Genomic DNA, 25,711 nt, shown 5'->3' with positions numbered 1-25,711 from the left:
CCCGACGGCTGCCATGCACCCAGTTGTCACTACAGCCACTCATTTCTCCCCTTTTAATTTCTCTGCAATTCATCTCTCATGATGTCCACTATATCACTTCCTTAGTTCAGATTCTTCTCATCTCTATCTTGGACTATTGTCTCCCTTCTCTTAATCTCTACCCCTTCTTCTATTCTCTTAGCCTTCCAGTCTGTCTTCCATAGCTTCCAGGATGATCTTTTCTAAACCCCACATCTGATTGTGTTGCTATATTGGTTAAAACCTACTGATGGCTCCCGTTGTCCTATTCCTCTACTCCATAGCTTAACTAAGGAGGCTTCACCTTATTTTTCTAGATTCTTTTTCCAGTCTCTTACCTACTCAGGTGTGTTTGTGGTCTTCTGTACCGGCGTACTCATTTATCTCTGCAATGTAGTTCTCAAGGTGTTACTTCTTTCTGGAATGCCCATCTCTTCCAGTTTGTCTGAGGAACATTTTTTCAGTTTGATCCCTAAAAAATGGACAAATAGGCAAACCAAAAAACACCCTCAGTTCAGAGAGAGTGCCTCAGCTTCTGAGCCTTCACTGTGTCCAGTCTTTCTTAGAGGGGTTAGGTTTCCCTTCTTCATGCTTCCCAAGCACCGCGGGTGTGTATCTGTTGTCCGACCCAGCACAGTGTGTGATAATTTGTGCGCGTCTGCCTCATTAAAATGGTACTCTTTAAAGACAGAGCTTTATGTCTTGTTCGCCTTTTTACCTGTGGTATCTAGCTTGTTGCCTGGGACATAGAAGTTCATTAACTGTTGAATGAATACCAATAGTGTGGTGAGAGCTATGGACTGAAGCTTTGGAGAAGGATGAGGATTAAAGGATGAAGATGTTTGCTAAAGTTGAAGAGTAGGCAGAACTAGCGCCCCGATATGTGTAGCATCAGATCAATGACAAAGTCTTTCCACAGATGCTTTATCTCATTTTGTTCTGCTCAGAAGCGCCGTCAGACAGGCAGGGCAGGCATTCAGTTTTGCCTTTTAGAAATGAAGAATCTTTAGTTCAGAGACGTGAAAAGACCTACCCAAAGTCCTGAACCTAAGTGCCAGAATTCAGTCTTCTCCAGCCAAGGCTATGATGCTTCCCCCGAACCAGTGGAGAGATGGGGAAGGTTTGGGAGATGAGAGAGAAGTTTTGGGCTAAACCTACATTTAGAGGTTAAAGAAAAGGAGTGAGTGGCTCAGGGAAGACGATAAAGAGCCCCAGAGAATGACTGTGTGGTGAAAGACAAGTTTTCAGAAGGAGAAGGCATTGTTGATGAGATTTTTTTTCAAATACTAAAGGAAAATTGGGAAGGAGGAAAGAGTTTTACCACCGGGAAGCTCAAGAGAATGGTTTCGTCCGGTGAAGCCCACCTGGCCGAGTGGTTCCACAGGCATTGAGGGAGGTGGAGGCACCTGTGGATAGCACCCTTTCCAGAAGGGTGATGGTGGGAAGGAGACCAATAGGCTGGCAGCTTGAGAAACGTTGTACTACCAAATATTCCCAGAAATTCATGGTACATTTTTTTCATTCTGTAGACCTGAGAATAATGCAGTGGAAATTATGCTAGTACATAACTGTGCTAGTACACCTATGACTGAGTATATAAATTTCAGAATGTTTTAAACTCAATTTAACATTGGTCTATTCCAATCAAGATATAGTGCCAGAGGGCAGGATGTTCAATGAAGCCTTAAAGTCAAATTGTATTTGAATATGGGTAAGTGTAGTAGTATGTGCCCACCTACGGGAGTAGACGTTTACTAGTCCGAAAACACTGTTCTTATATTCATTTAGAGTGTTTACCTACCTACAAGCTTGTCTCTTGGGCATTACTCGCATCATTTGTCGTCCGGTGTAATTTGGTCAACGGGAAGATTTTCCCCACTTTTGTTAGAGGGTGTTTTCTGTGTTGATGATAAAAACCTGTGTGTTTCATCTGCATCTCCTGAGAGCCAAGCCCTGCGGGGAGTTAGGCCCTGAGCAGCTCTTTTGTCCCACTGACAAGGTGTCTTCTGTCTGCCAGGTAAAGAGGTACCAGTGCACCTTTGAGGGCTGTCCCCGCACCTACAGCACAGCAGGCAACCTGCGCACCCACCAGAAGACCCACCGGGGAGAGTACACCTTTGTCTGTAATCAGGAGGGCTGCGGCAAGGCCTTCCTCACCTCCTACAGCCTCAGGATCCACGTGCGGGTGCACACGAAGGAGAAGCCGTTTGAGTGCGACGTGCAGGGCTGTGAGAAGGCGTTCAACACGCTATACAGGTCAGCCCATTCCTCCCTCCCTGCACCACCAACCTCTGACCCCAGCTCTGTCCTGACTGAAGAGCTCTCCCTGCACAGTACAGACGTTCACTTTCAGGGCTTTAAAGAGGACAGTAATGCTCAACTGTTGACAGTTCATTAGAGGAACTTGTAACTTAAAGATTGACACATACTGGGTTGGTTAAAAATCAGAGTCCATTTGTGTCCGGATTCATATCTCCTGGAATGCCATCCTGGCCTCAGGGTTTTAGTATTTAGCATAGAATAATATCTCCTGTTGGCTCAGGAGCTTGGAACCAAGGTTTCTTTCACTTCCTTCCCGGCCTCACCTTAAAGATTAACTTTTTTCTACCCCCAAGAAATGGGGAGTGGTCCACTCAGCCATTTCCCTTTTCCACCGTTTGTGTCAAGAGACTTATATTAGTGTTCAACATTGCGTGTAAAATAGCACACATGATAAATACTAGCTGACACTTAGAAAGCACCCATTGTGTGCTAGGAAGTGTCCTGAGTGCTGGCCCTCACAGCCACTGCTCAGGAAATGGAAGCACGGAGAGGTTTTGTAACTGGCTCAAGGTCCCCCTTCTGGTAGAGGAGAACAGAATTTGAGTCCCAGGCAGCCTGGCTCCAGGCCACACTCACACCACTACGCCATATACTTCTCTGAATTTCTCTTTGAGCACAAAATGTTGGATACTAATGTATTATGGCTATAGAATTCTTATGCACTTGACCCTGACGCACATTAAGCTGACGTGGGAAGACTCTGTAGTACATTATGACAAAGGGGATTTCTCTGGGATATCTTGCAGGCTGAAAGCACATCAGAGGCTTCACACAGGGAAGACGTTTAACTGTGAATCTGAAGGCTGCAGCAAGTACTTCACCACGCTCAGTGATCTGAGGAAGCACATTCGAACCCATACAGGAGAAAAGCCATTTCGGTGGGTCTTGCTGTTTTCTATTGTCACTGACGAGGTTTCAGCTGAGTGTTTTGGTGTACTCTAAAATTTGTCAAAGTGGAAAGGAAATTCCCTTCGCTGGTTCTTTGGGCAGTGTTTGCTTTCTCCAGGATAGTTGTAACCAACTACTGCAGATTGGAGGAGTGGCGATGGATTCCAAGAGCATCCCTACCTACTCTGCGGATGGTGGCCTCTCTGCCTCATTCTTTCCCTTTCTTTCTTTCTTTCTTTTTTAAATTTTATTTATTTATTTTATTTATTATTTTTTTATTTTTGGCTTCATTGGGTCTTTGTTACTGCACACGGGCTTTCTCTAGTTGCGCTGTGCAGGCTTCTCATTGTGGTGGCTTCTCTTGTTGCAGAGCACGTGGGCTTCAATAATTGTGGCACGCAGGCTCAGTAGTTGTGGCTCGCCGGCCCTAGAGCGCAGGCTCAGTAGTTTTGGCGCATGGGCTTAGTTGCTCCGTGGCATGTGGGATCTTCCCTGACCAGGGCTCGAACCCATGTCCCCAGCATCGGCAGGTGGATTCTTAAGCACTGTGCCACCATGGAAGCCTCCCCACCCCTTTATTTTCAAGAAACGTTTGTTGAAACTCACTTACGTATTGGGTACTTTTATCAGTGCTAGAGAAATACTAAGATACCGGCTCTCCTTTTGAGAACCTTAGTCTGGTGGAAAAGAACCGCAAGTAACCAGACAGTATCTGAGACTGAGATGCTGAAAGAGCTTTGAGCACAGAGGCAAGGATACGTACCTAAGAAGAGGTGGGGAGGGAAGGGGGAAATGAGGGGAAATGAGGGGTAGGGATGCTTAGGCTACTGGTTCAGGTATTTTTTTCTTTTATCACTTGTTCGGTTGTTGCTTTGTAATATGTCATGTGTACATGCAAACATATAGGAGCATCCATTTTTATCTGTAGATTTCAGTTTATATATATATACATATATGGACACACATATATATTTAATTGATGCATGTATAAGGTTGAAGGAAGGAGTTGTATCATCTACTTTCTCCTCTGCTCATAGCATTTAGCGTGGTTCTGGGCATTCAGCAGGGATTGAAGAACAACTTTGGGATGATTATATGACATTTTTAACAAGGTAATCAGTTTGTAAGGATTTCCCCCTAAATGTAATATAGATATATTACTGAAAATGGCCCATAAACAATGTCTTTGATTTGACAGGAGGGATTGCTCTTATGTTCATGGCATTAAATATGCTACTTTTCTGTTCTCAAATCACTCATCTCATTAGGATACCTAGAAATTGAAAAGTCTTCAGGGACAGTCAACTCTTAAACACCAATTAAATGGAAATGTGTTTCAAAAATTACAAATGCATTCCTGAGTCATGGCCCCTCTAAAAGCAAGAGTATTTAGATTCTAGTTGGTTACTCTCCAGCTGCTGTGAAGCTTGGGTTACTTTTTTCCCCATAGGGCTGTCAAGGGGACTCTGATTTCTATTCAGTCACACGCATTTTTGTCATGATTAAAACTGCTAATTTTTCTTGAATGTTAGATGGGGCTTTAGACACAATGATTTTATGTACTTAAAAAGTAAAATGCTTTAGAGAAGCTTTCTATTTAAAGAAATAAAATATGTTGGCTTATAAGAAAATGCATTCATTTTCATGTAAATAGTTACTGAATGCCTGCTATGTGCAAGACTACAGCAGATGTAAAGAACTACATGGACCCTTCCCTCAAAAGAATTATAATCTAGGAGGACAGATAACAAATGTATACACGTAGAGCTAAAATAAGATTGGGAATGACAGGTGCCATAAAGGCAGCATATAGATAAATGCCCTAGGAGTTCTAAGGAGGGAAATATTACCTCTAGCTTTGGTTATCAAGAAAGTAAAAGAGAAAAGCTCTCTGAAGATTATAGATAGTTACATTACAGCCAGTATGTTCTGACTGATTTTGTTCTAGTGTTGTATTTCAGGCCCCATGCCTACGTGAGAGCCTCTGTACCCACCACTGATGTTCCTTATATTCCATTTGCAGTAGATTTTCCATATGTGTTCTTATTGTCAATAGAATTCTGTTGTGTAATTCATCAGAAGGCTTGTATTGTTAGGGCTCTCAACACGTGCCTTACTTGTAGGACAAGAAATACTTATCCTGGGCCTACCTCTCCCTCTGATCCCAGATTTGTCACCTTACTTTTCCAGGGACCTGTCATCATTCCCATCTGTAAAACCAGTTTCACTGAGCTGATCTTAGTGTTCTGAGCAGTTGTTTTAATGTAAGTTTGTATTTACAAGAGATATTGAAGATAAAGGTCTATTAGCTAATGACTACTATCCTCTCTGCTTAAACAACTTACTTAGGTGTGATCATGATGGCTGTGGAAAAGCATTTGCAGCAAGCCACCACCTTAAAACTCACGTCCGTACACATACTGGTGAGTTTAGGCTAATTTTTATCTTTTAACCTTCATTGAGTCAGTAAATATCTGTACTTCCATTGAGACCTGTAGAGCTTTGTGGAGAGAGCAAGCCTAATCATTTGGCCTTCACCTATAATGTTTGAGTTTCTTTCAGAGATAAAAAGGATCTAAAGATTGGACGGACTCAGGAGTCCAACCTTAAGAAATAAAACCAATGCAGAGATTCTCAGAAAAGAATCTGGGGGGAAAAAGCTAATCTTCTCTTTTAACTTCCCAGGAGCAGGCCATTCTCAGTGCTTTGCTCTACGTTAAATTTTAGGACTGGAATGATTAACTTGTAATTTATCCAACTTACTACTTGAACCCTTATTAGAATATTTACTTCCCTCTGTTAGGGGAAAGTACATGTCTTAATCCAGTGAAATGATTTTATGGTAAAATTAATACCTCTTGTCATTCTTGCAGGTGAAAGACCCTTTTTCTGCCCCAGTAATGGCTGTGAGAAAACATTCAGCACTCAATACAGTCTCAAAAGTCACATGAAAGGTCACGATAACAAAGGAAATTCATACAGTGCACTTCTAAATCACAATGGATCAGAGGTGTGCAGTGTTTTGTCTCTTGTTTTGATCTGGGCACCATAGAACAGCAACCGTTGTTTGTATATCAGAATAAAAGGTTAAAATGCCTTCTCTCTAAATCTGTTAGTGAGAGAGAAGAAATCAGTGTCGAGATCTATGTCTTTGTGATGAGGTGGTGGAAGCCAGAAATTTCACCAGGCTCCCTGTGCTTCAGCCCCTGATTCAGCTCCACCTCCCCTCCGTCAGGTATGGTGGAAGAGATGTCTTGGAACCAGAGGTCTCAGAATGGCTTCCAAAGTGTCAGCCAGGTGCTCTCAAAGGGTATTATTTTCCCATTCATGTCTATAAAATGGTACATCTGCACTTGAGTTTGGGACATGAGTTAATGATTTGCTTCACACATTCATTAATCCATCATTGGAGAACCAGGCAGAGTCTGGGGGGTCCCCTGCCCTTTTGAATTGTCTGCAGACCGAGGTTTGAGAGCCACCGCCTTAAGGCACTGAACCACAGAACAAGACTCTGCAGAGTTTTAGGTGGTTTTGTCTGTTCTTTACCAAGCCCTTCCACCACATTTCCCTCTCCTCTACAGCTTCTTTCCAGAGAGGTCCTGGGATAAACTTACTGTTATTACTTCTGATATGGTATTGAGTAACTTACCTTATGTCTTTTGAACCCAGGAACTGAGAACTGTTATTATTTTGCTATTTCATAGATAAAGAAACTGAAGCACACTGACCCCCTTTTGAATAATGCGGTTCTTAAAGTATGTAATACAGTTTTGATTTGGGGAAAGGCAGCATAATTTAATTCTGTGGTTTCTAATATTTAAAGAACAAAGGATCCCTTTATAAGGACTGTGATTTGAATGTGTTTTATTAGTAATAACTCCCCCTATGTTTTATTAGTAACAATAACTAATATTTACTGAATTTTTACGATATACCAAGTACTGTGCTGTTTTTCTGTGAATTATCTCACTCACAAGAGGTCAGTATTGTTATTATTCCCATATCACTGATAAAGAAACCTGAGGCAAGGAGAAATTAAATAACTTGCCTAAATATCCAAAGCTTGTAATTAGTCCCCTTTAGGCAGGCAGGCTGATTCCAGAGCCTGGTTCTTGACCCCTATGTCGTAAGAGGCAAAACAGCACTGGTTGGGCTTCCCTGGTGGCGCAGTGGTTGAGAGTCCGCCTGCCGATGCAGGGGACACGGGTTTGTGCCCCGGTCCGGGAAGATCCCACGTGCCGCGGAGCGGCTGGGCCCGTGAGCCATGGCCGCTGAGCCTGCGCGTCCGGAGCACAGGCTCCGCAACGGGAGAGGCCACAACAGTGAGAGGCCAGCGCACAACAAAAAAACAAACAAACAAACAAAAAAAACCCCAGCACTGGTTGCGAAGAGTGTGAATTCACATCCAGGCTCCACAACTAGTCACGTGACCTTAGGCAAATGACTTCTTTGCGCCTCAGTCTCTTCCTCTGTAAAACCAGATGAAAATACTAAGATTTGAGAGTCTTTGTGTACAAAGCTGCATTTATGAAGTCATGATCAATTTTCTTGTTTTTGTAACAATCTGAGGACAGTTTCTTGCCACAGTCTCTATGCATTGGAGGGCCCTAGTGCACACTGCCCAGACCTCACCTACTCTGGATGGCTGTTCGCTCGCCAGGGGAGGGAATCTCCTCTAGTCTCAGTCTTTCAATGTCATCGAGATTGCCTTTGAGTCCTAAGTTTGTATCTCCAGCCCGGATTAACCTTCCGCTTGATGTCTCCACCCAGCTGTCACCTAGGTTTCCCAGTCTTGACGTGTCCCAACCTATTCCTCCTGTAGTCTACCCCATCTTAGTAAATGGTGCAGTCTACCCCGTCTTAGTAAATGGTGCAGTCTACCCCGTCTTAGTAAATGGTGCAGTCTACCCCGTCTTAGTAAATGGTGCAGTCTACCCCGTCTTAGTAAATGGTGCAGTCTACCCCGTCTTAGTAAATGGTGCAGTCTACCCCGTCTTAGTAAATGGTGCAGTCTACCCCGTCTTAGTAAATGGCACCTCTGTTTTTCTAGTGGAGCAGGCCAAAAATCTTAGAGTCATTCTTGACTCCTTTTCTTCCCTCATACCCCCCACCCACCAGCAAAGCCTATCAGCCCTACCTTGAGAATATATCTAGAATCTGATGTGATTACTTCATTCAAACCACTGTCATTTTTTGGCCTGGTTACTGCAGTCACCTGCTAAGTGGTTTTCTTAGCACCTTTCCCACTCTTCTCCCCACTGCTACTCTGTCCACGTCTGTCCTCTGCTCATAACCCTTCAGTAGCTTCGTATCACTTAAGGTAAAAGAATCTTTACAGTGGTCCAGAAGGCCCTAGACACTCTGTCCTGGTCACTTCTCTCACCTCGTTTACATCACTTCCTTTCACTTTAGCCGTACCGTCCACCTTGTGGTTCTTTGAACAAGGGAAGCCCACTCTTGCCTCCAGGCCTTTGTACTTGCTATACTCTGTGTGAAACACTTCTCCCACGTATGTGCATGGCCCATGCCCTCTTTCCTTCAGTATCTGATCAGAGGCCACCTTATCTAAGAGGCCTTCCCTAATCTAATAAAAGGGCAGCTCTTACCCTGGCCTTCCCTACTCTGCTTACCCTCCGTAGCACGTATCATCATCTTGTGTACTGTATATTTATTTGGTTTTATGTCTGCACCCCCTCCCCACACTGGAATGTAAGCTCTCTGGTGGCGGGGACTTTGTTTTCTTTATTATTGTATCCCTGGGCCTGGAACAGTGCCTAATACATAGTAGATGCTCAGTGAGTATTTGTTGAATGCATGCGTGGATGGGAACAACTGATCCATGAGGTAAAGCAGGGTTACCACCTGAAGTATGTGAATTCCAACTGGCATTCTAGGAATCCAGAATTCAGAGTTAGCCCAGACAGCCATATATGAATAATAACCCCTCAGTACCACTCTGAGTAAGGGTCCCCGAGATGCCCATGTTGGGGACACAGTGATGTAATGGAAGGAAGATGGACTTTCAGTCAGAAGCACTGGGTTTGTGTTATGCTAATTAGCTGTGTGATTTTGGACAGTTCACTGCTAGTCTTAGCATTAATTTTCTCATACTTAAAATGGGAATGTGAAGTAATACTTCGAAGGTTTATGTGAATAGTAAATGAGGTCATGTGAAATTGCTTTATCAGTGGTAGGACCAATTATACAAATATTATCCATTTCATATTATTATAGCTTTTGTTACTTTGGAGCCTGAGTCATGAGATAATTCTTAAACTCTATTAACTATCTTTAAGAATGTAAGAGATTTCTTCTTAAGAATATCAGGATTTTAAAAATGGAAATAACTCACATAGCCCTTGCTTTGAATGGTTTTTTACTCTCTAGACATTTGGAACCTTAGGGACACTCTAATCAAGTGTTTTATTACCTGATAGGCTACTATAAACCCTGATTTTTTTTGTTACTTAATTAGATTTTTTTTTTTCTTTCACAGGATACAAATCACTCACTTTGTCTGAGGAATTTAAGCCTTCTGTCCACAGATTCCGAATTTCAAGAAAATTCCAATACAGTAAGTGAACCTGTGATTATGGGTGCCATTAAAATAAGTGCAAGAATTGAGCCCTCCCTTTGGTGGGAGTCTTTGAAGTCTTTCAGATTGAGTTGTGTTCAGTTACTAACCATTCAGGGTGTTTTGCTCTTGTTTCCTGATAAGAGCTCTCATTGGAGAGGTTGTTCTCTCTGACGTGTAGTGCCTTTTGACCTAGATCACTCACTTGATAACCTCCTGCCCCAGAAAATGTCTGTCTTTATTCATTTAGCAAATATTTCTTGAGTGGCTACTCCATCGGGCAGAGTGCTGGTGCTGAGCTTGTGGTGGTGGTGAAGTAGCTGCGGTCTGTCCTTGAGGAGCTTAAAATTCATCCACTGTGAGGGGGAGCCAGGATTCCGTTTCCAGACTTTTCTCAAGCCCTGCCAGTCTGACCGAAGTCAGTTTTTTCCTTTCTTTGAGCTCACTACACGGGGGTTTTGCGGAGGACCTCCTCTACAGGCCCTCGGCTAGGGGACAACACCAGTGTCTCTTGGTCTGCTTGCTTTGGTTCCCTCTGCCGTTGCCATGGCTCCACGATATATCTTGGAAACTGCCGCATCAATCCTGAGCTTATGCTCCTTCAAGAGGACCTGTGAGCTTTACTGGGTCACCGACACTGGTGGTTAAGTGTGCATTTTTTGTTGTTTCTCTCTGGTAAGTAAATATAGCTTAGGTCAGATTTTCTGTGAGTATATGCATAATAAATAAGGAGGAATCCATGTGATAGGAAGGATTTGAACAGAGACTGAGTGACTCAGGAACGCTGTGAAAACGTGTTTCTCAAATTGTGAATGATGGAGTCATCTGCAGCTCTTCTGCAACGTAGCTTCTTGGGCCTCTCCCAAACCAACTGAGTATCCTCTGGAAGGGGCACCTGACACTGCAATTTTATATTAGCAGACCAAGGCCTGGGTTCTCCCGGCAATGGCAGAACTGCTCTTATCAGACCTGCCCTCCCACAGAAAACAACTGTATATGCTGGACAAAATATAAAATATAAAAACAACTACTTGAAGGCACCAGAGAGCAACCCAAACAGGCAGAGGTAACGCTTGGAAGAAGGGGCTGGGAAGATAGCAAAGGCACTGGATGGGTCTTCAGGCTTTATGGTTTATCCATCTCAGGGCAAGTCCTGGTTGATACCAAACAAGATGGCCCAGGCTCAGTAAACACTCCCTCTTACTGGCTTGACTAACCAGGGGACAGAGTTCAGGGCTACCACAGCACCTGGAAAGTCGGGGGGTTGGCCTGGAAAGGAGAGAGCCACAACGGGGGGCGTCCTGAGTTCCGTGTATAAGCTGTGTCCAAATCTCTAGTTGGCCCCTGAACTGTGGGTGTGTGGGGCAGACACTTAAGCAGCCCAGCTGAGGCTAAAGATCTGGACAAAGATTACAGCTGCCATCCACTGCAGGGAAGACAGAGCTTGGAGTTGGAGCATAGCCAAGTCACCGGAATGTTAAAGCAAACACCAAATACTCTTCCAAGAAGTATAACAGAATCCTTAGTCTCTACAACATATCATTTGCAATGTCCAGGGTTATCCAAAATTTGTGAACATAAGAAGACACGGGAAGGGACTTCCCTTGTGGTCCAGTGGCTAAGACTCCACCCTCCCAGTGCAGGGGGCCCAGGTTCCATCCCTGGTCACGGAACTAAATCCCACATGCCACAACGAAGATCCCACGTGCTGCAACTAAGACCTGGTGCAGCCAAATAAATAAATAAATATTTAAAAAAAAAAAAAAAAAGACATGGGAAAACATTACCCCCACTCAAGAGAAAAGGTAATCTATGGAGACTGACCCCAAGATGAGCTAGAAATTAGAATTAGTGGGCAGACATTTCTAAGTAGCTCTTAAACGCTTACGCACATAAAGGAATATGCTTGTAATGATTTAATAAATAGGAAATCTCAGCAGAGAAATAGAAACTATAAAAAAAAATATGTTCCAAATGGAAATTCTGGAACTGAAAATATATTGAAATTTTAAAATTCACCAGATGGGCTCAACAGCAGGTTGGAAATGACAGAAGAAAGAATCAGTTAAGTTGAAGAGAGATCAGTAGAAATTAGCCAATCTGAAGAACAAAGAAAAACATTAAAGAAGCACTTCATATGATTGTTTGGCATATTCACATTTCAGAGCTAATGCTCTAAATGAAACTAATGTACTGTGTGGCCAAGATTGCCCTCTAAGCCACACACCTAAAATTTCTGGGTATAATATCTCCTTAATTTCAAGAGATCGTATGAAATGGTTTAGGCATCCACTCCCTGGCTGGGGCTGTGACATATGACTGAGGAGCTTTCTGAAGCCCTGGGGTCACCAGGTGAGGAATCATATGAGGGGACATTGAGTACTTGTTAAAAAAAAAGGAAAGCTTTTTCTGCCATAATTTACAGCAGCAAGAGAGAGGCCTGCTCTTCTCCCTTGGAATCAAATTATATGTTGTCTCCTTGTCACCCAGCGTTTATCCCAGAATTGGAAATAGGCTCATTTTTAGGCTTTCAACTAAGACCACAGTTCCTTGAAGTAATAGGATTAATTTTGCTCTGCTTACTTTAAAAAAAAAAAAGATGAATTGTTAAAATCAAATGATATATTTTTATGAGATCATCATTTTACAGGTTCCTGGGCAGCCACATGCTTGTGTCCTAGGAGTGAACTTGGGCTGAAGTGCTGGGGAGTGGCCCGCTGGGCCTTTGGCGCCTGAGCTTCAGGATCCATCCTGTTCCAGACGGCTCAGTGTTCTTGTGTCTCTTTGCTCCAGGCCCCAGAGGCTTAGCCTGTTCTGTCTCCTCTACTTTGGGGGGCAGTTCCCACTCTGCCCCCAGGGTTGTTGCCCTAAAGCCTGGTAGTGGCTGAGTCACAGTCACCTCAGCACCTTCCTTTTAATTAAGAAAAACTTTTTATTGAGGTATAATATACATGCAGAAAAGTACACCTATCAGGTACACCTTGATGAATCATCACAATTCATCATATCCAGGTAACCAGCACCCAAATCAAGAAACAGAACATTCCCAGCACCCCAGAAGACCCCCCTCAGTCCCCCTAACAGCCATTACCTCTCCCTAAGGATAACGACTGTCATAACTTCTCACAACCTAAGATGAGTTTTCTCTGTTTTTGTGATTTGTATAATCGGAATCATGTGGTATATACTCGTTTGTGCTGGCTTCTTTCTTGCAACGTTTTGTTTGAGAAATTAATCCATGTTGTTGTATTTAGTAATAGATTATTCATTCTCATTGTTGAACAGTATTACACTAAATGAATATAATAGAGTTCATTCGGTCGACTGCCCTTGGGCATTTGGATAGTTTCTAGTTTGGAGCCATTGAGAGAGCTGTTGTAAACATTCTTGCGTATAATCTTTTGAAGTCACACGGACTCATTCCTTTTTTTAACAGTGTTGTTCCTGATAATGATTCGTAAACAGGTAGAACAAAAAAAACAACCATAAAGGAGTTGCAAAGCTGTAATTATAGCTTAGTGGTAGTTCTTAGCTCACCATTTTTCAAAGTGGGTGGCACATCTTTATTGGGTTATAAAATAGTGGCTTATAATCAACACTTTAAGGACATCAGTAGAATAGAAAATATCAGAAGACATTGCATGTAGTAAGGATAGGATCTGTTTCATAGAGTTTTGTTTCAGTCGTACGTACAGATATGTATGTAACATGAAATATATATATATAATATATTTCCTACTTTGTGTCATGATGAAAAGTTTGAAGGCACTGTTTCGGCCTGTGATTCTTAACTCCCTCTGGACTAGAAGCTGGAAGCCTTACATAGGTTTCTGCCTTCAGCTTCTACCATGCTGGCCATCAGCTTCACTGAACTCCCTCTCATTCTGCCAGTTGTGGAGTCATGGCAGAATAATTGGACCCTCTTGGCTCAAGTGGGCAGTTCATCTCAGAGGCCCTCTAGATTGGTGGACAGCTCCACTCGCCGTGCTTCCGCCCAGCCCCAAAGAGATCCTTCCCCCTCCCAGAAGCAAAGCTGATGCAAAATGCCCTTAAAGCTCAGCCTGGCACCAGGTCAGAGTCTAGCCTGAAGACAGGTTTTGTGCGGTCTGTACTGTGCTTTGAAATTGTTTCCGTTACTTGTTTTCAATTATAAATCAGTAGGTTTCACGTAAAAGTCCAGGTTTTGAACCGGCCCCGAGCTCTGGTGACCCCCTCTGTGTGGCCCGTGGCCGCCCTCAGCTGAGCCCACAAGTGTGGCCGAGGCTTTGCCACAGCCCCTGCCCTCTGCTTCACTTCTTTCTGTTGCTCCCTGGGCTCTTGAACGTGGTCGCCTTTGCCACCCTTGCGGCACAAAATGCGAAGTGGTGTTGGGCTGCAGAGAAAAGAATTGCTGTTTTTCCCCTTCCCTTAGCTGAAGGGAAGCCTGGAGGTGGTGCCTGTCAGCAGTCAGGCCCTCGGGTCACTAGGTGCTCTCTTTTGTTTTCTCATGCCTTATTTTTTCATAAATGCCTCTGACCTTTTCTTAGTTGTAAGTTACAAAGAAACTTGCAATGACAAACAGTAGTGAGTCTAAGGCCATCACTATTGTCTATCATTCTAAGTTTCCTTATATTGTTTGATTCACTACCATGTGTACATATTAGAATAGCATAGCCATTGTGTAATATCCTTGGAAGATATTCACAATATGTTATTATTGTGTTATTATTATGTTATTACATGAGAAAAGCAAGTTCCAAGTAATAAATATTATACAACGCCATTTTTATGTAGAATTTGGTCTTTTAGAGCAGGGGTCAACAAAATTTTTGTAAAGCGCCAGATGGATATTTTCGGCTTTGTGGCCCATACATCCCCTGTCACAACTCCTCAAATCTGCCACTGCAGTGCAAAAGCAACCTAGACAATCCAGAAAGGAACAGAAGTACCTGTTCCAATACAACTTTATTTACAGAAACAGACGTTCAGCCAGCAAGTCAGTTTGCCGACTCCTGCTTTAGAGTGTTTGAGGACCCAGATCTTCAGCATCTGAGGCTTAGGGAAATAAATGTCACCTTGGGAAAGGAGAAGTTGGAAACAAGAAGCATATCCAGAGATCATTCTAGTAATTTAGTTTTTTTTTAAATAGATTTATTTATTTATTTATTTTTATTTTTGGCTGTGTTGGATCTTTGTTGCTGCGCGCAGGCTTTCTCTAGTTGCGGCGAGCGGGGGCTACTCTTCGTTGCGGTGTGCGGGCTTCTCATTGCGGTGGCTTCTCTTCTTGCGGAGCACGGACTCTAGGCACGCAAGTTTCAGTAGTTGTGGCACACAGTCTCAGTAGTTGTGGCGCACGGGTTCTAGAGCACAGGCTCAGTAGTTGTGGCGCACGGGCTTAGTTGCTCGGCGGCATGTGGGATCTTCCTGGACCAGGGCTCGAACCCGTGTCCCCTGCATTGGCAGTCGGATTCTTAACCACTTTGCCACCAGGGAAGCCCCAGAGATTATTCTAGTTCTGCTGTTCTGTGTGCTTTCGTGGTGAAGACCTGCTTTCGGATGGCGAGCCTTACACCTTTGTCTCTGTCTCTGACACAGGGCCAGAACACTTTCAGCACACTTTCACCAGCAATCATCTTTGAACCAATGTTCCAGAAGTCAGATGATCCAGCAATTCAGGAAGATCCTCAACAGACAGGTTTGTTATACAGACTCTCTTCCTGCCCAAATCTCTGCACTGGGAATGGGAATTCACACTTGTTGACACAGTGTAGATGTCAAGCACAGTGAAATATTTCAGTTCCTTTAATGAAGTGTGCTTTCAGTGAGGGGTCAGAAAAAGATGGGCTTTTCAGTTCAATTCCATCTTTTTTTCCCCTGCTTCCCTCATCAAGGGTTTACTTGAGGAACTCCTTTCCCTGGACCCTCAAAAGAAGAGAGTCCCCTTTTCCAAACGCTCTTGTTGGCTTTAAAAAGTGAGAGGAGTTGTGAGCTCTTTCTCCTGATGTGACACCTCCGTTCATGAGTGGGCAGGATCCACAAACCAAACTTCAGATGCGTAGATCAGATTGTGTTTGAATGAAAACCTGTCCGTGAAGCTTCACTTTCAGTAGTCAGAAAGTGTTCACTGATCATAGGCCAAGAAAAGGATGTCTCAGCTCTTTTCCAGAAAAGCGGTAGGACACATTTTTTTATGGTTAGACCCATACTAGGTCTTCACGTTTAGAAAGTAAGGTTGATCGTGAAGCCTGGTGCTTTGACCAGAGGGGTCGTTGAATGCAAAGCAGAAAGCCAGCCTGCCAGCACTGGAGGAGTCGACTGTTAACAGACGTCAGCTGTGTTTGGTGTAGCCCGTGATGACTGTGTTTTTGTGGCTCATATAAGGCTTGGAATATGTATATATATTTCTATTTCTTTTTCTTGCCAGCTGCCTTGATTGAAAATTTTAATGGTGATGCAGAGTCAGTCAGTGATGTTCCGCCATCCACAAGACATTCAGCATCTTTATCTCTTCCACTTATACTGCAGCCTGGCATCTCCGAGCCACCCCAGCCTCTACTACCAGCCTCAGCACCGTCTGCTCCTCTGCCTGCTCCCTCCCTAGGAACTGGTTCCCAGCAAGCTGCATTTGGCAACCCCCCTGCTCTCTTACAACCTCCAGAAGTGCCTGTTCCCCACAGCACACAGTTTGCTGCTAATCATCAAGAGTTTCTTCCGCACCCCCAGGCACCGCAGCCCATCGTGCCGGGACTTTCTGTTGTCGCTGGGGCTTTGGCGTCAGCAGCGGCAGTGGCGTCAGCCATGGCAGCACCGCCTCAACCACAGAGTACTACTGAGCCCCTGCCGGCCGTGGTCCAGACTCTGCCCCTGGATGCCAACTCCGTCCTAACTAGTAATCCCACTATAACCATCACCCCGACTCCCAGCACGGCTCTCCTGCAGCCCAGCCTCGTCATGGGAGAACAGAACTTACAGTGGATACTGAATGGTGCCACCAGCTCACCACACACCCAAGAACAAATTGTAAGTATTATGTGGAAATGGATCCAGTGGGGTGAAGTGTATTTCCATGGGTGACATGTTCAGAGGCTTTTACTTCAAAAAGGAAAACAGCTGTCATATCCACCCTGAAACATGTCATTCTAACACTTAGTCATTTCCCCATAATCAAGCAAGTATAAACCCAGGAATGCTGCCGTCAGTACCTGCAATGGAGGGGTCGGGGCAGAGAAACAGCCTTCAAGTTTACCTGGATATTTCAGCTGCAGTCTAATCCTGTCAGCTAGGACAGGAAAGCCTGAGAACATTTCAGGAAAGCGGGTTTTTATCCAAGGCAGAGTCCAGACTGGGATGAGGGACCGATGTGACCCCATCAGATGGAAGCAGACAGCAGTAGCCAAGTCAGAGAAGTGATCTGTGCTCCCAGAGCAAACCGTAGTGCCATTTTCTACCAAAGTGTTGGTCTTGATGGCTAAGGAAATGACTTGGTCGTTCAATTGAATATATCTTGAGGGCCTGCTATTTATCAGATACCACGCAGGATACTCTTGGGGATATGGAAAAGTGAAAAAACCACGATCTCTTCTTCATAAAAACCTATATTCTAGTTAAAAAGGCTAAAATGCCTAGAAGAAAGTTAACACTACCAGTAGGTAAAGTGTCAAATAAAAATAATGGTAATAAAAAATAACAATAGCTGTAATTTATTGAGCCCTTACTAATGTGTATAGGCTTACTGTGCTAACTAAGCACTTTTTAAAATTGAGGGTCTAACATGTACCAGTCATTACCTTAGGTACCTTATTTTTAGATTATGGTTTTTTTAGGTTTTATTGAACAGGTAGAACAGAGAATTTCCATACACTTCCTGCTCCCTGCCCCCGCCAGCCTAGTTTTCCCTTTTACTAACATCTTGCATCAGTGTGGTACATTTGTTATAATTGGTGAATTAATATCGATGCATTACTATTAACTAAAGTTCATAGTTTACCTTAGGGTTCACTCTTGGTATAGTATGGTTCTGTGGGTTTTGACAAAGGCATGATGTCATATATCTACCATTACAGTATCCAGAATAGCTTCACCACCCTAAAAATCTCCTCTGCTTCACTTCTTCATCCCATCTCCCTCTCCCCCTCTCCCTAAGCAACCACTGATCTTTTTATTGTCTCTATATGTCTGTATCTCTAGATGTCACTCACCATGCTAAGTACTTTTTAATGATTTAATCACAACAGGCCTAGGAGGTAGATAATGATTTTACCAGTGCAGAGCTGAGGCCCAGAGAAGTTAATTGACTAGCCCAAGGTCACACAGCTTACAAGTGGCAAAGCACAGACAGACCAATCCCAGAGCCCATGCTCTTGACTGCTACATTGTGCTGCCAGATGAGGGGTTTAGAGACTAAAGGCTTGTTAGTTGGGCATACAGGTCAGGTGAGCCTTGAAGTATGAGTAGGATTTAGATGGATAAAAGGATATACTAAGTGGGAGAAAGTCTGGGTGGATGTATGATGCAATCAAACAAACTGGAAAGGTAGGTTAGAGCTAAATAGTGAGTACTCAAATTCCATAAATGGGGTGGGTGCCAACCACCTCTGGAGGCAGCCTAGTTCCAGTCTCAGGTGGCCAGAGTCACTGGAAGGATCTTTTCAGCATTAATGACCCAATCAATCTGCCTCCATGTAGTTGGGTTTTCTGGTTGGTACTGTTGTTTTCATTATTCAAAATTATTTTCAGGGACTTCCCCGGCGGTCCAGTGGTGAAGACTCCGTGCTTCCGCTGCAGGGGGCGCGGGTTCAGTCCCTGGTCGGGGAGCTGAGATCTCGCATGCTGTGTGGCGAGGCCAAAAAAATAACAAAAGAAAGAAAATTATTTTCATTATTTTTATTCATATATTTGCTGATGGCTATGTACAGAAAGTGATCGTACTTTCTCATATGATAGTGGTATTTTTTTCTTTTTTCTTCCAGTTTTATTGAGCTATAATTGACATACAGCAGTGTATAAGTTTAAGGTGTGCAGCACAGTGACACAGGTTTTGTGAGCATCCATCATCTCGTACAGACAGAATTAAAGAAATAGAAAAAAATGTGTGCGTGTGATGAGAACTTTTAGGATTTACTCTTCTAACAACTTTCATATTAACCTACAGCAGTGTTAATTACATCCCTAGTACTTCTTTATCTTATAACTGGAAATTTGGATCTTTCGACTGCCCTCATCCAATTCCCCCTCTCCCCACCCTACCCCTGCCTCTGCTAACCACATATCGGATCTCTTTTTCAATGAATTTGTTTGTTAGTTTTGAAGTATGATTGACCTACCTCTGTTAGTTCCTGCTACACGACATAGTGATATTTCTGTACATTTCAAAATGATCACCATGTTAAGTCTAGTTACGATATGTCACCATCCTAAGATTTACATACTTATTGACTGTATTCCCTGCACTGTACATTTCCTACCCATGACTCATTTATTTTGCAACTGGATTTTTGCACTTCTTACTCTCCTTCACCTATTTCCCTCCTCCCCTCTGGCAACCACATGCCTCCATGTAGTTTTTAATCTTCTTTTCCTGGATCTGCCCTGGGGAACTGCATGGAACAGCTCATTCCTTTTCCACCCAATTCATTTTCATGTATTTAAATATGGGTCTCATTTCTCCATCATTATTTTATAGTGTCCTCTCCTATAACTTAGCCAGAAGCTTTCACGTTCCTCCTAGACTCATCTTAGAGGCACTTTTTTTTCCTTAAAAGGATGAAAGATAAAGCCCTTTTTAATATAAGACTTGAAGAAAGCAGAAACCCTATAGCCAGTTGAATCGGAAGTGTAATAAAGTGAGGGGTGATTTCTGGGCATGACCCAGTAGTCCTACTTGGTAATCATATAAATAGCTAGTGTTTGCTGAATGCTCACGGTGTGCCCCGGGCTCCACACACATCATCTCATTTCATCCTTTTGGGGGCCTTTGGGAGAGTCTTTGGTTGGTGTCCCTGTTTTTACAGATGAGGAAACTGCGACTCTAAGAGGTTAAATTACTTGCCTGACCTCAACAACTAAGTGGCCGAGCTTGGACTTGAATCCATGTGTGAATGAGTCCAGGGCCTACCCTTGAGCACGTGCCCCATGCAGCTTACAGCACACTGCCCAGGGCCTTCACAGGAGGTCTTCTGCCTGTGAGAGGGAGTCTTAGCCTGTTCTTAGCATGCAGCTTAGTCCTTGAGGGGAAAAAAGAACTTTCCAGTCTCATGGAAGTATTGGGGGTTGGCAGGGAGTGGAGGGCTTAGAGGGGAAGCTGGGGCTCCGTCTGAGAAGACCATCCACGTGAGAAAAGCAACCTTGGAGGAGCCTTTGGGTGCACAGAACCTACTGGATTAGGCAGCTGGGAAACAGCCAAGGAGTAGGGAGAGGACAAAGCCAGCTACATTTTCAGCACTGAATGTCAAACAGTGCGGTGACCTCATGTCAGAGCACAAACAAAAACATCGCTCAGTACAAAAATCCCTGAACACGGAGGGGTTTCTGTCCTCTTGGATGACCATTACAACTGGGGAGGCTTTAGGCCCTTGGAGATCTGCCATATCTGAGTAGCCATAAATGTGATTTTTTTTTTTTTTCCAGCAGCAAGCATCTAAAGTTGAGAAGGTGTACTTTACCACGGCAGTACCAGTAGCCAGTAGCACAGGTATGAGATTCTGTGTTAGCTTTAAAAGGAAGGCAGCTCTCTGGGCCCCTTGAGGCACAGTTAGTTAATTGTTGCTTTGCCCGGGATTCAAACATTTTTTAAATTAAATTGATCACATTTGTATTATTAGAGTATTTAATATTCTTACAACTATTGAAAGTTACTGGACTTATAGCATAAATACCACATTTAACATTCTTTAACTAGTAACGGTTCTTTCCCTTTCAGATATAGCCTTTAGGGAATTCCCTGGTGGTCCAGTGGTTAGGACTCTGTGCTTCCACTGCAGGGGGCCTGGGATCGATCGCTGGTCGGGGATCTAAGATCCTGCAATCCACACTGCACGACCAAAAAAATAAAATAATAAAAAAAACAGATATAGGCTTTAATGTGGCCAGAAAAAAGTCTACATCACAGTTAATGCTAAAGAGAGCAGCTGTTAATTCACTGGACTCTTCTAATTACAGTCATGAAGAAACAGCATCTGGGTCAGAGACTCTTATAGGGCTAAAGGGTCCTTTCTCTCAAACTCTTTGTTTTATAGATTAAGAAACTCAGGCCCTGAAAGATTAAATGAGTCCCCCAAATTCATAAGTGAGTTTGTGGCAAAGCCAAAGCTCTAGTTCTTGGGCCTCCTGACTCCCTCCTATTCTGTTCTCTTAGCCCCTTGGTCTCTAGCTCTTTTGAGACACACAAAGCCTGTGTGAATTCAGAGTGTGCATCTGCACAACACACGTATGCAAAAGAGAAGGAATGTGCGCGCACACAAGGCTGGCTGTGTGTCTGAGACGGGGCTGCAAAGGTGAGCGCGGGATGTCCCAAAGGAGGTCAGAGCCTCCGGGGCAGGCGGGACTAAATGGCCTGGTACAGTGTGGAACAGCTCTGCACAGGCAGCTGCCCTTGGGCCATCCCTGAGGTATAAGCCTGCTGCAAACACTGCCTGGAGACGCTAGGAGAGGAGGGCAGTGAGCTGGGTGCTCAGAAGTAAGAGTAAGTTCTCCAGAAGAGTTTAGGTAGGAAGAAGAGCCCCTGAGCCCAGAGCTATGAAGAACGTGCAGGAAAAGGGAGGCATCCACCGTGGCTGGCGTGGAGGGTGCCTGTGAGAGGGGCCGGAAATGAAGCTGGAAATACAGGGTGCATCTAGATGGTGTGTGGCTTTTCTGTCTTGGAGGGGATGGGGAGTGTCAGAACCTTCTTACTTGAGGAGGAACGTGGTCCAGTTTAAAGCAGAACCAACCCTGGAGCATGGCACGGCATCCACCCTTTCCATCGTCCCGCCTCCGTGGTGCTGAGCTAGTCCTACACCCTCCTGTCCCTCTTGCCCTTGCCCTGCGGCTACTTGAAGAGCAGTCTTTCTCGCCCTCTCGCAGGGAGCGCAGTACAGCAGATTGGCCTCAGCGTCCCTGTGATCATCATCAAACAAGAGGAGGCCTGTCAGTGTCAGTGTGCGTGCCGGGACTCCGCCAAGGAGCGGGCGGCCGGCAGGAGGAAGGGCTGTCCTTCCCCTCCCGCTCCAGCGCTGAGCACCCAGCCTCCTGATGAGCCCAGCCTGAAGCTACCACCGCAGACTTTTTCCCCGCCCCCGATCCCCCTGTCGTCCTCCGCCGCCTCCTCTTCCTGTGAGCAAAGCAGACAAGCAGTGACTCCTTCAGACCCTCAGACAGAAACGTTACGTGCCATGGATATGTCAGAGTTTCTGTCCCTCCAGAACCTGGACACGCCGTCTAATCTGATTCCCATTGAAGCACTACTGCAGGAGGAGGAGGAGATGGGCCTGACCAACAGCTTCTCCAAGTGAAAGGCCCAGCCGGATGTGCTCACCTCCGGGAACAGAGGCCAAGCAGGAGGCAGAAGGTGCGATGCCTACCATCGTGGGGTCAGCAGTTTGAAGGAGGAAGAAATCTACTGTTTGAAATCCTCACCTTTCAGACATATTTTCTTTATTCATATCCCAGGAGCATCCATTTTTAAGGAACTGATCTTTGGAGAAAAACAAACAAAAACGGAACAAAACAAAAAAAAAAAGCTAAGTTATAAATGAACTGTTTGGCTGCACTGTATGTCACTTTCGCTTATTGTCATGTGAACTTGGAAATTAAGGTTACTCGTATGCATAAAAATTCTAAATGAAAGGGTGTGGTTTCCATCAATCTGATGCTGCCCATCACTTGCACTGGGGTCTTTGTAGTCCGGGCAGTAGCGTTCAGCGTGTCGGGTGTTGCTGCTCCTGTGTCTTTTGAGTCTGAGGTTGAAGCTTGCTTGGAAGGCCAGACCCTCACTCCATCAGAGAGGGAAGTGGCAAAGGCAGGTCAGACAGCCGTGAGCTGGACAGGGATCACGTGAGATGGTTTCATTGTCTGCGCTTGGTGTTGGTGGAGCTCAGGGTGACTATGGCAGGTGTCATCCTGCAGCCCAAAGGGGCAGCTGAAAGCCTGGCCCGAGGCCGCGGGGACGGTCCGCTTCTGCAGGGACCCCAGGCAAGTTGTTGACTGCTCTCTGTCCATGACACATGTGCAGAACAGGCTCTAGTGATGTGATCACAGTCTTTGCCTTCGGGTTCTCTCTTTCTCCGTTGGTTGCCAGGGCTTGCAGATCACAGTGAATTTTTCTCGGGGAACATCCCTGCTTTGTCCTAGAGTGGACATGTGGTTTATGGCCAGTCGCTGGCTGGTGGTCTGCCTTCCTTGAAGGGTATCTTCTTCCTCAGAGCAGAAGAGCTGCATTTTGCCGATCAGGAGAAGGTGCAGCTTTACAGGAGTTCTGTTCAGGCGGCGTGTCATCGGCAGGCCGGGTGTCCTGGTTCCGGGTTCCAGCCAGGCCTTTGGTTGCCCCTCCCATCCCCGCCTCTCACCCCTCTGGATTTTGCATACAGCCTAGTACAGTGCAAAGAAGGATGTGACTTGCTCAGCTTAGTCATATGATTTCTAAACAAAAAACAAAAAAAGAAAAAAAAAAACACAAAGCGATGATCTTCTACTCAGGGTAAAACAAAAAAATTCCCCTTCCACCAAAAAGCCTGAAATGTTGCAATAAGTTATCTCATTTGGAATGTTTCATTAAGTTGTATTATAGGAAAAAAATTTTTTTTGATTTGTGTATAGAATTATATCCATCTCTCTGCCTTTGGCTCTGAGTCAGTCATTGCCTCTTAAAATAAAACATAAAATACAATCCACACTAAAATGGAAAGTTTCTCTTAACTGCCTATGTCAGTGTAGTCATGAGTGCTCCCCCCACTCACTGAGCTCAGAAACTAGGCATGGCCCAATGTCCAGACTGGGCCTCTGCCTCCCAAGGGCCCCTTCCCTGCCTTGAGCGAGGGGCAGGGTGCCACAAACAGGGCTGCCCTTCTGAGTCAACGATGTCGGGCAGAAAGCAGCCGTAACTTGCCTTCCTTTCCCAGTCCCTAAGGTGGAGAGATCTGTCACTCTCCTGTTCTCTGCGCCATTACTCAGGGCCAGCCAAGACAGTATCCAGAGCAGATCATCTACCTGGGAGCCAGAGGCCCTGCCTTTAACAGGATGTTCAGGGACAGATTTGGAGAAGAGGGCAGTGGTGGTAAATGTTACTGCCATGAGGAGAAATGGGCTTACCTACAAGCAGCTGGTGGTTTCTCATTGTAGAAGTCTAGTCACGAGAATCGGGGGTTTTTTGACCCTCTGCACTCTCCTGTCCAAAAGGCTGGTGGGTTCTGGTGGCCACTGGCCTCAGCAGAAGTTGATAAGGCAGGAGGAATCTTCTATTACCGCAGTGGTTCATCTTCCTGGAAAACCAGCTGCTGAGCATGGGTTGTTCTTGACCGTCTCCGGGCCTTGCACCCATAGGAAGGTTTGCGGTAGGACCCTGGCTGTTTTCTCCACACCTTCCGAGATAGAGAGCAGCATGTGGCTCCCAAATGACCTCCCCACATGCCCGTCCTAGGCTCACTTGAGATTCGGTTCCCTGGGAGCTGAGGTGGAAAGCAGGAGCCTAGGGAAGGCCGTCGGAAGTGCCATGGTTGAAATATTGCTTCCCTCCGGCCAGCCCGGGCTGTGCTTGTGTTGGGGGTCCACCCAGGTCAGTGGCTTTTCTGCTCCAAAGATCAGGGGTGATGAAGAAACTGGGTTTGGGCTGACAGATTTTCCTAGTTGAAGTATCTGCCTTTTGAGGGTACTAGAGATTACAAGGGGGACCTTCAGATCCAATCAGCTTTTGAAAACATCAAGAATGTGCTTAAAATGCTAGTGAGTGGTTGTGAAGAGTACGTTTACTCCACAGGATAGGCGGTCTCTCCTTTCCTTCTTCTAGCACGCTTCCCCACCCCTGTCCCTTCCATCAGCCTGGCCCCTAGTGTCAAGGATCTTGAAGAAGAGAGGGCGCTGGCTAAAGTGGAGCCACAAAGAGCCTTCATGGAGAGTGGTTTTCAAACCCACGAATGAACCTAGGGTGAGGCTAGGGAAGGTGTGCAGACTTCAGGTGAAATCACGCCTTTTTTCTTCCCATGGTAACCTTAATCATTTTCACCCTGTAGACTGAGACTTCCAGCTCCCACTAGCATCTCCAGTTATACTGCCCCTTTACAGAATGCTAGTCAGCCTAGGGAATCGTGGAGTTCACGGGCCTGGCAGGTGGCAGGAAACTTTGGCTGGCACCGCCAAACTGCCTTAGTGAATTTGGTCCTTCCCAGGCAGGTGGGTGAGGCATTGAGGGAAAGTGGCCCTGCCTTTCCTGGCAGTTTGGCCAACCTCGTGGGGGTATCACTAGTTTGATGACAGGAATTGGTGTCATTCATTGAATTCCACCCCTACCCCTCCGCCCTCGCAGAAGGAGATCATGGTACAAAGTCCAGGAGGGGCCTTAAGGTGTGAAGGCTTCTCTGGGCAGAAGCAAGGGACTTCTCTTCACCACCTCTGGGAGAGTCAGTAGATTGGAGAGTTTACTTTCAGGGTCAAGGCAGCGGACTGATAGGGATAATGGGTGGGTGGGTTTTCCTGAGAGACTTTGTATAATGTGCTGAATGTGTCCAAAGGGACAAGTTTGCAGAACCTCATATTGGTATATTAAAGAAATAATAAAAAAGCACTTTACGTTATTTTATCTTTAACCCAATTGCTGCAATTTCTTTCGTGTGTGTGTGTATACACACACACACACACACATATATACTTTCCACAAAGTTTTATTTTTTGCTCAGAAAAAAAGTTAAATTGAGGTGTGAAAAGAAAAGCACTTACCTTGGTGCAATATGTGTAGCTTGATGGT

General features: G+C 44.9%; 1 protein-coding gene across 2 annotated transcripts in view; it reads left to right on the top strand.

Moving 5' to 3' along the window:
* MTF1 (metal regulatory transcription factor 1) overlaps nucleotides 1-23,442 on the top strand; it is a 38,855-nt gene extending 15,413 nt beyond the window's left edge. For both annotated transcript variants that reach the window (XM_060019624.1, XM_060019631.1), the window contains exons 3-11: nucleotides 2,036-2,274; nucleotides 3,087-3,218; nucleotides 5,578-5,651; nucleotides 6,102-6,238; nucleotides 9,725-9,802; nucleotides 15,377-15,476; nucleotides 16,206-16,801; nucleotides 20,407-20,470; nucleotides 21,841-23,442. In XM_060019624.1, the coding sequence (XP_059875607.1) occupies nucleotides 2,036-2,274; nucleotides 3,087-3,218; nucleotides 5,578-5,651; nucleotides 6,102-6,238; nucleotides 9,725-9,802; nucleotides 15,377-15,476; nucleotides 16,206-16,801; nucleotides 20,407-20,470; nucleotides 21,841-22,268 (1,848 nt within the window). In that variant the 3' untranslated portion in view covers nucleotides 22,269-23,442. The remainder of the gene's footprint in view (nucleotides 1-2,035; nucleotides 2,275-3,086; nucleotides 3,219-5,577; nucleotides 5,652-6,101; nucleotides 6,239-9,724; nucleotides 9,803-15,376; nucleotides 15,477-16,205; nucleotides 16,802-20,406; nucleotides 20,471-21,840) is intronic.
* Nucleotides 23,443-25,711: the final 2,269 nt, after the last annotated feature.

The sequence above is a fragment of the Delphinus delphis genome, chromosome 1 (genome assembly GCF_949987515.2).
Source record: "Delphinus delphis chromosome 1, mDelDel1.2, whole genome shotgun sequence".
In the NCBI taxonomy this organism is placed as follows: domain Eukaryota; kingdom Metazoa; phylum Chordata; class Mammalia; order Artiodactyla; family Delphinidae; genus Delphinus; species Delphinus delphis.
The sequence above is the reverse complement of the archived record's forward strand: the minus strand, read 5'-3'. Positions and strand labels throughout refer to the sequence as shown.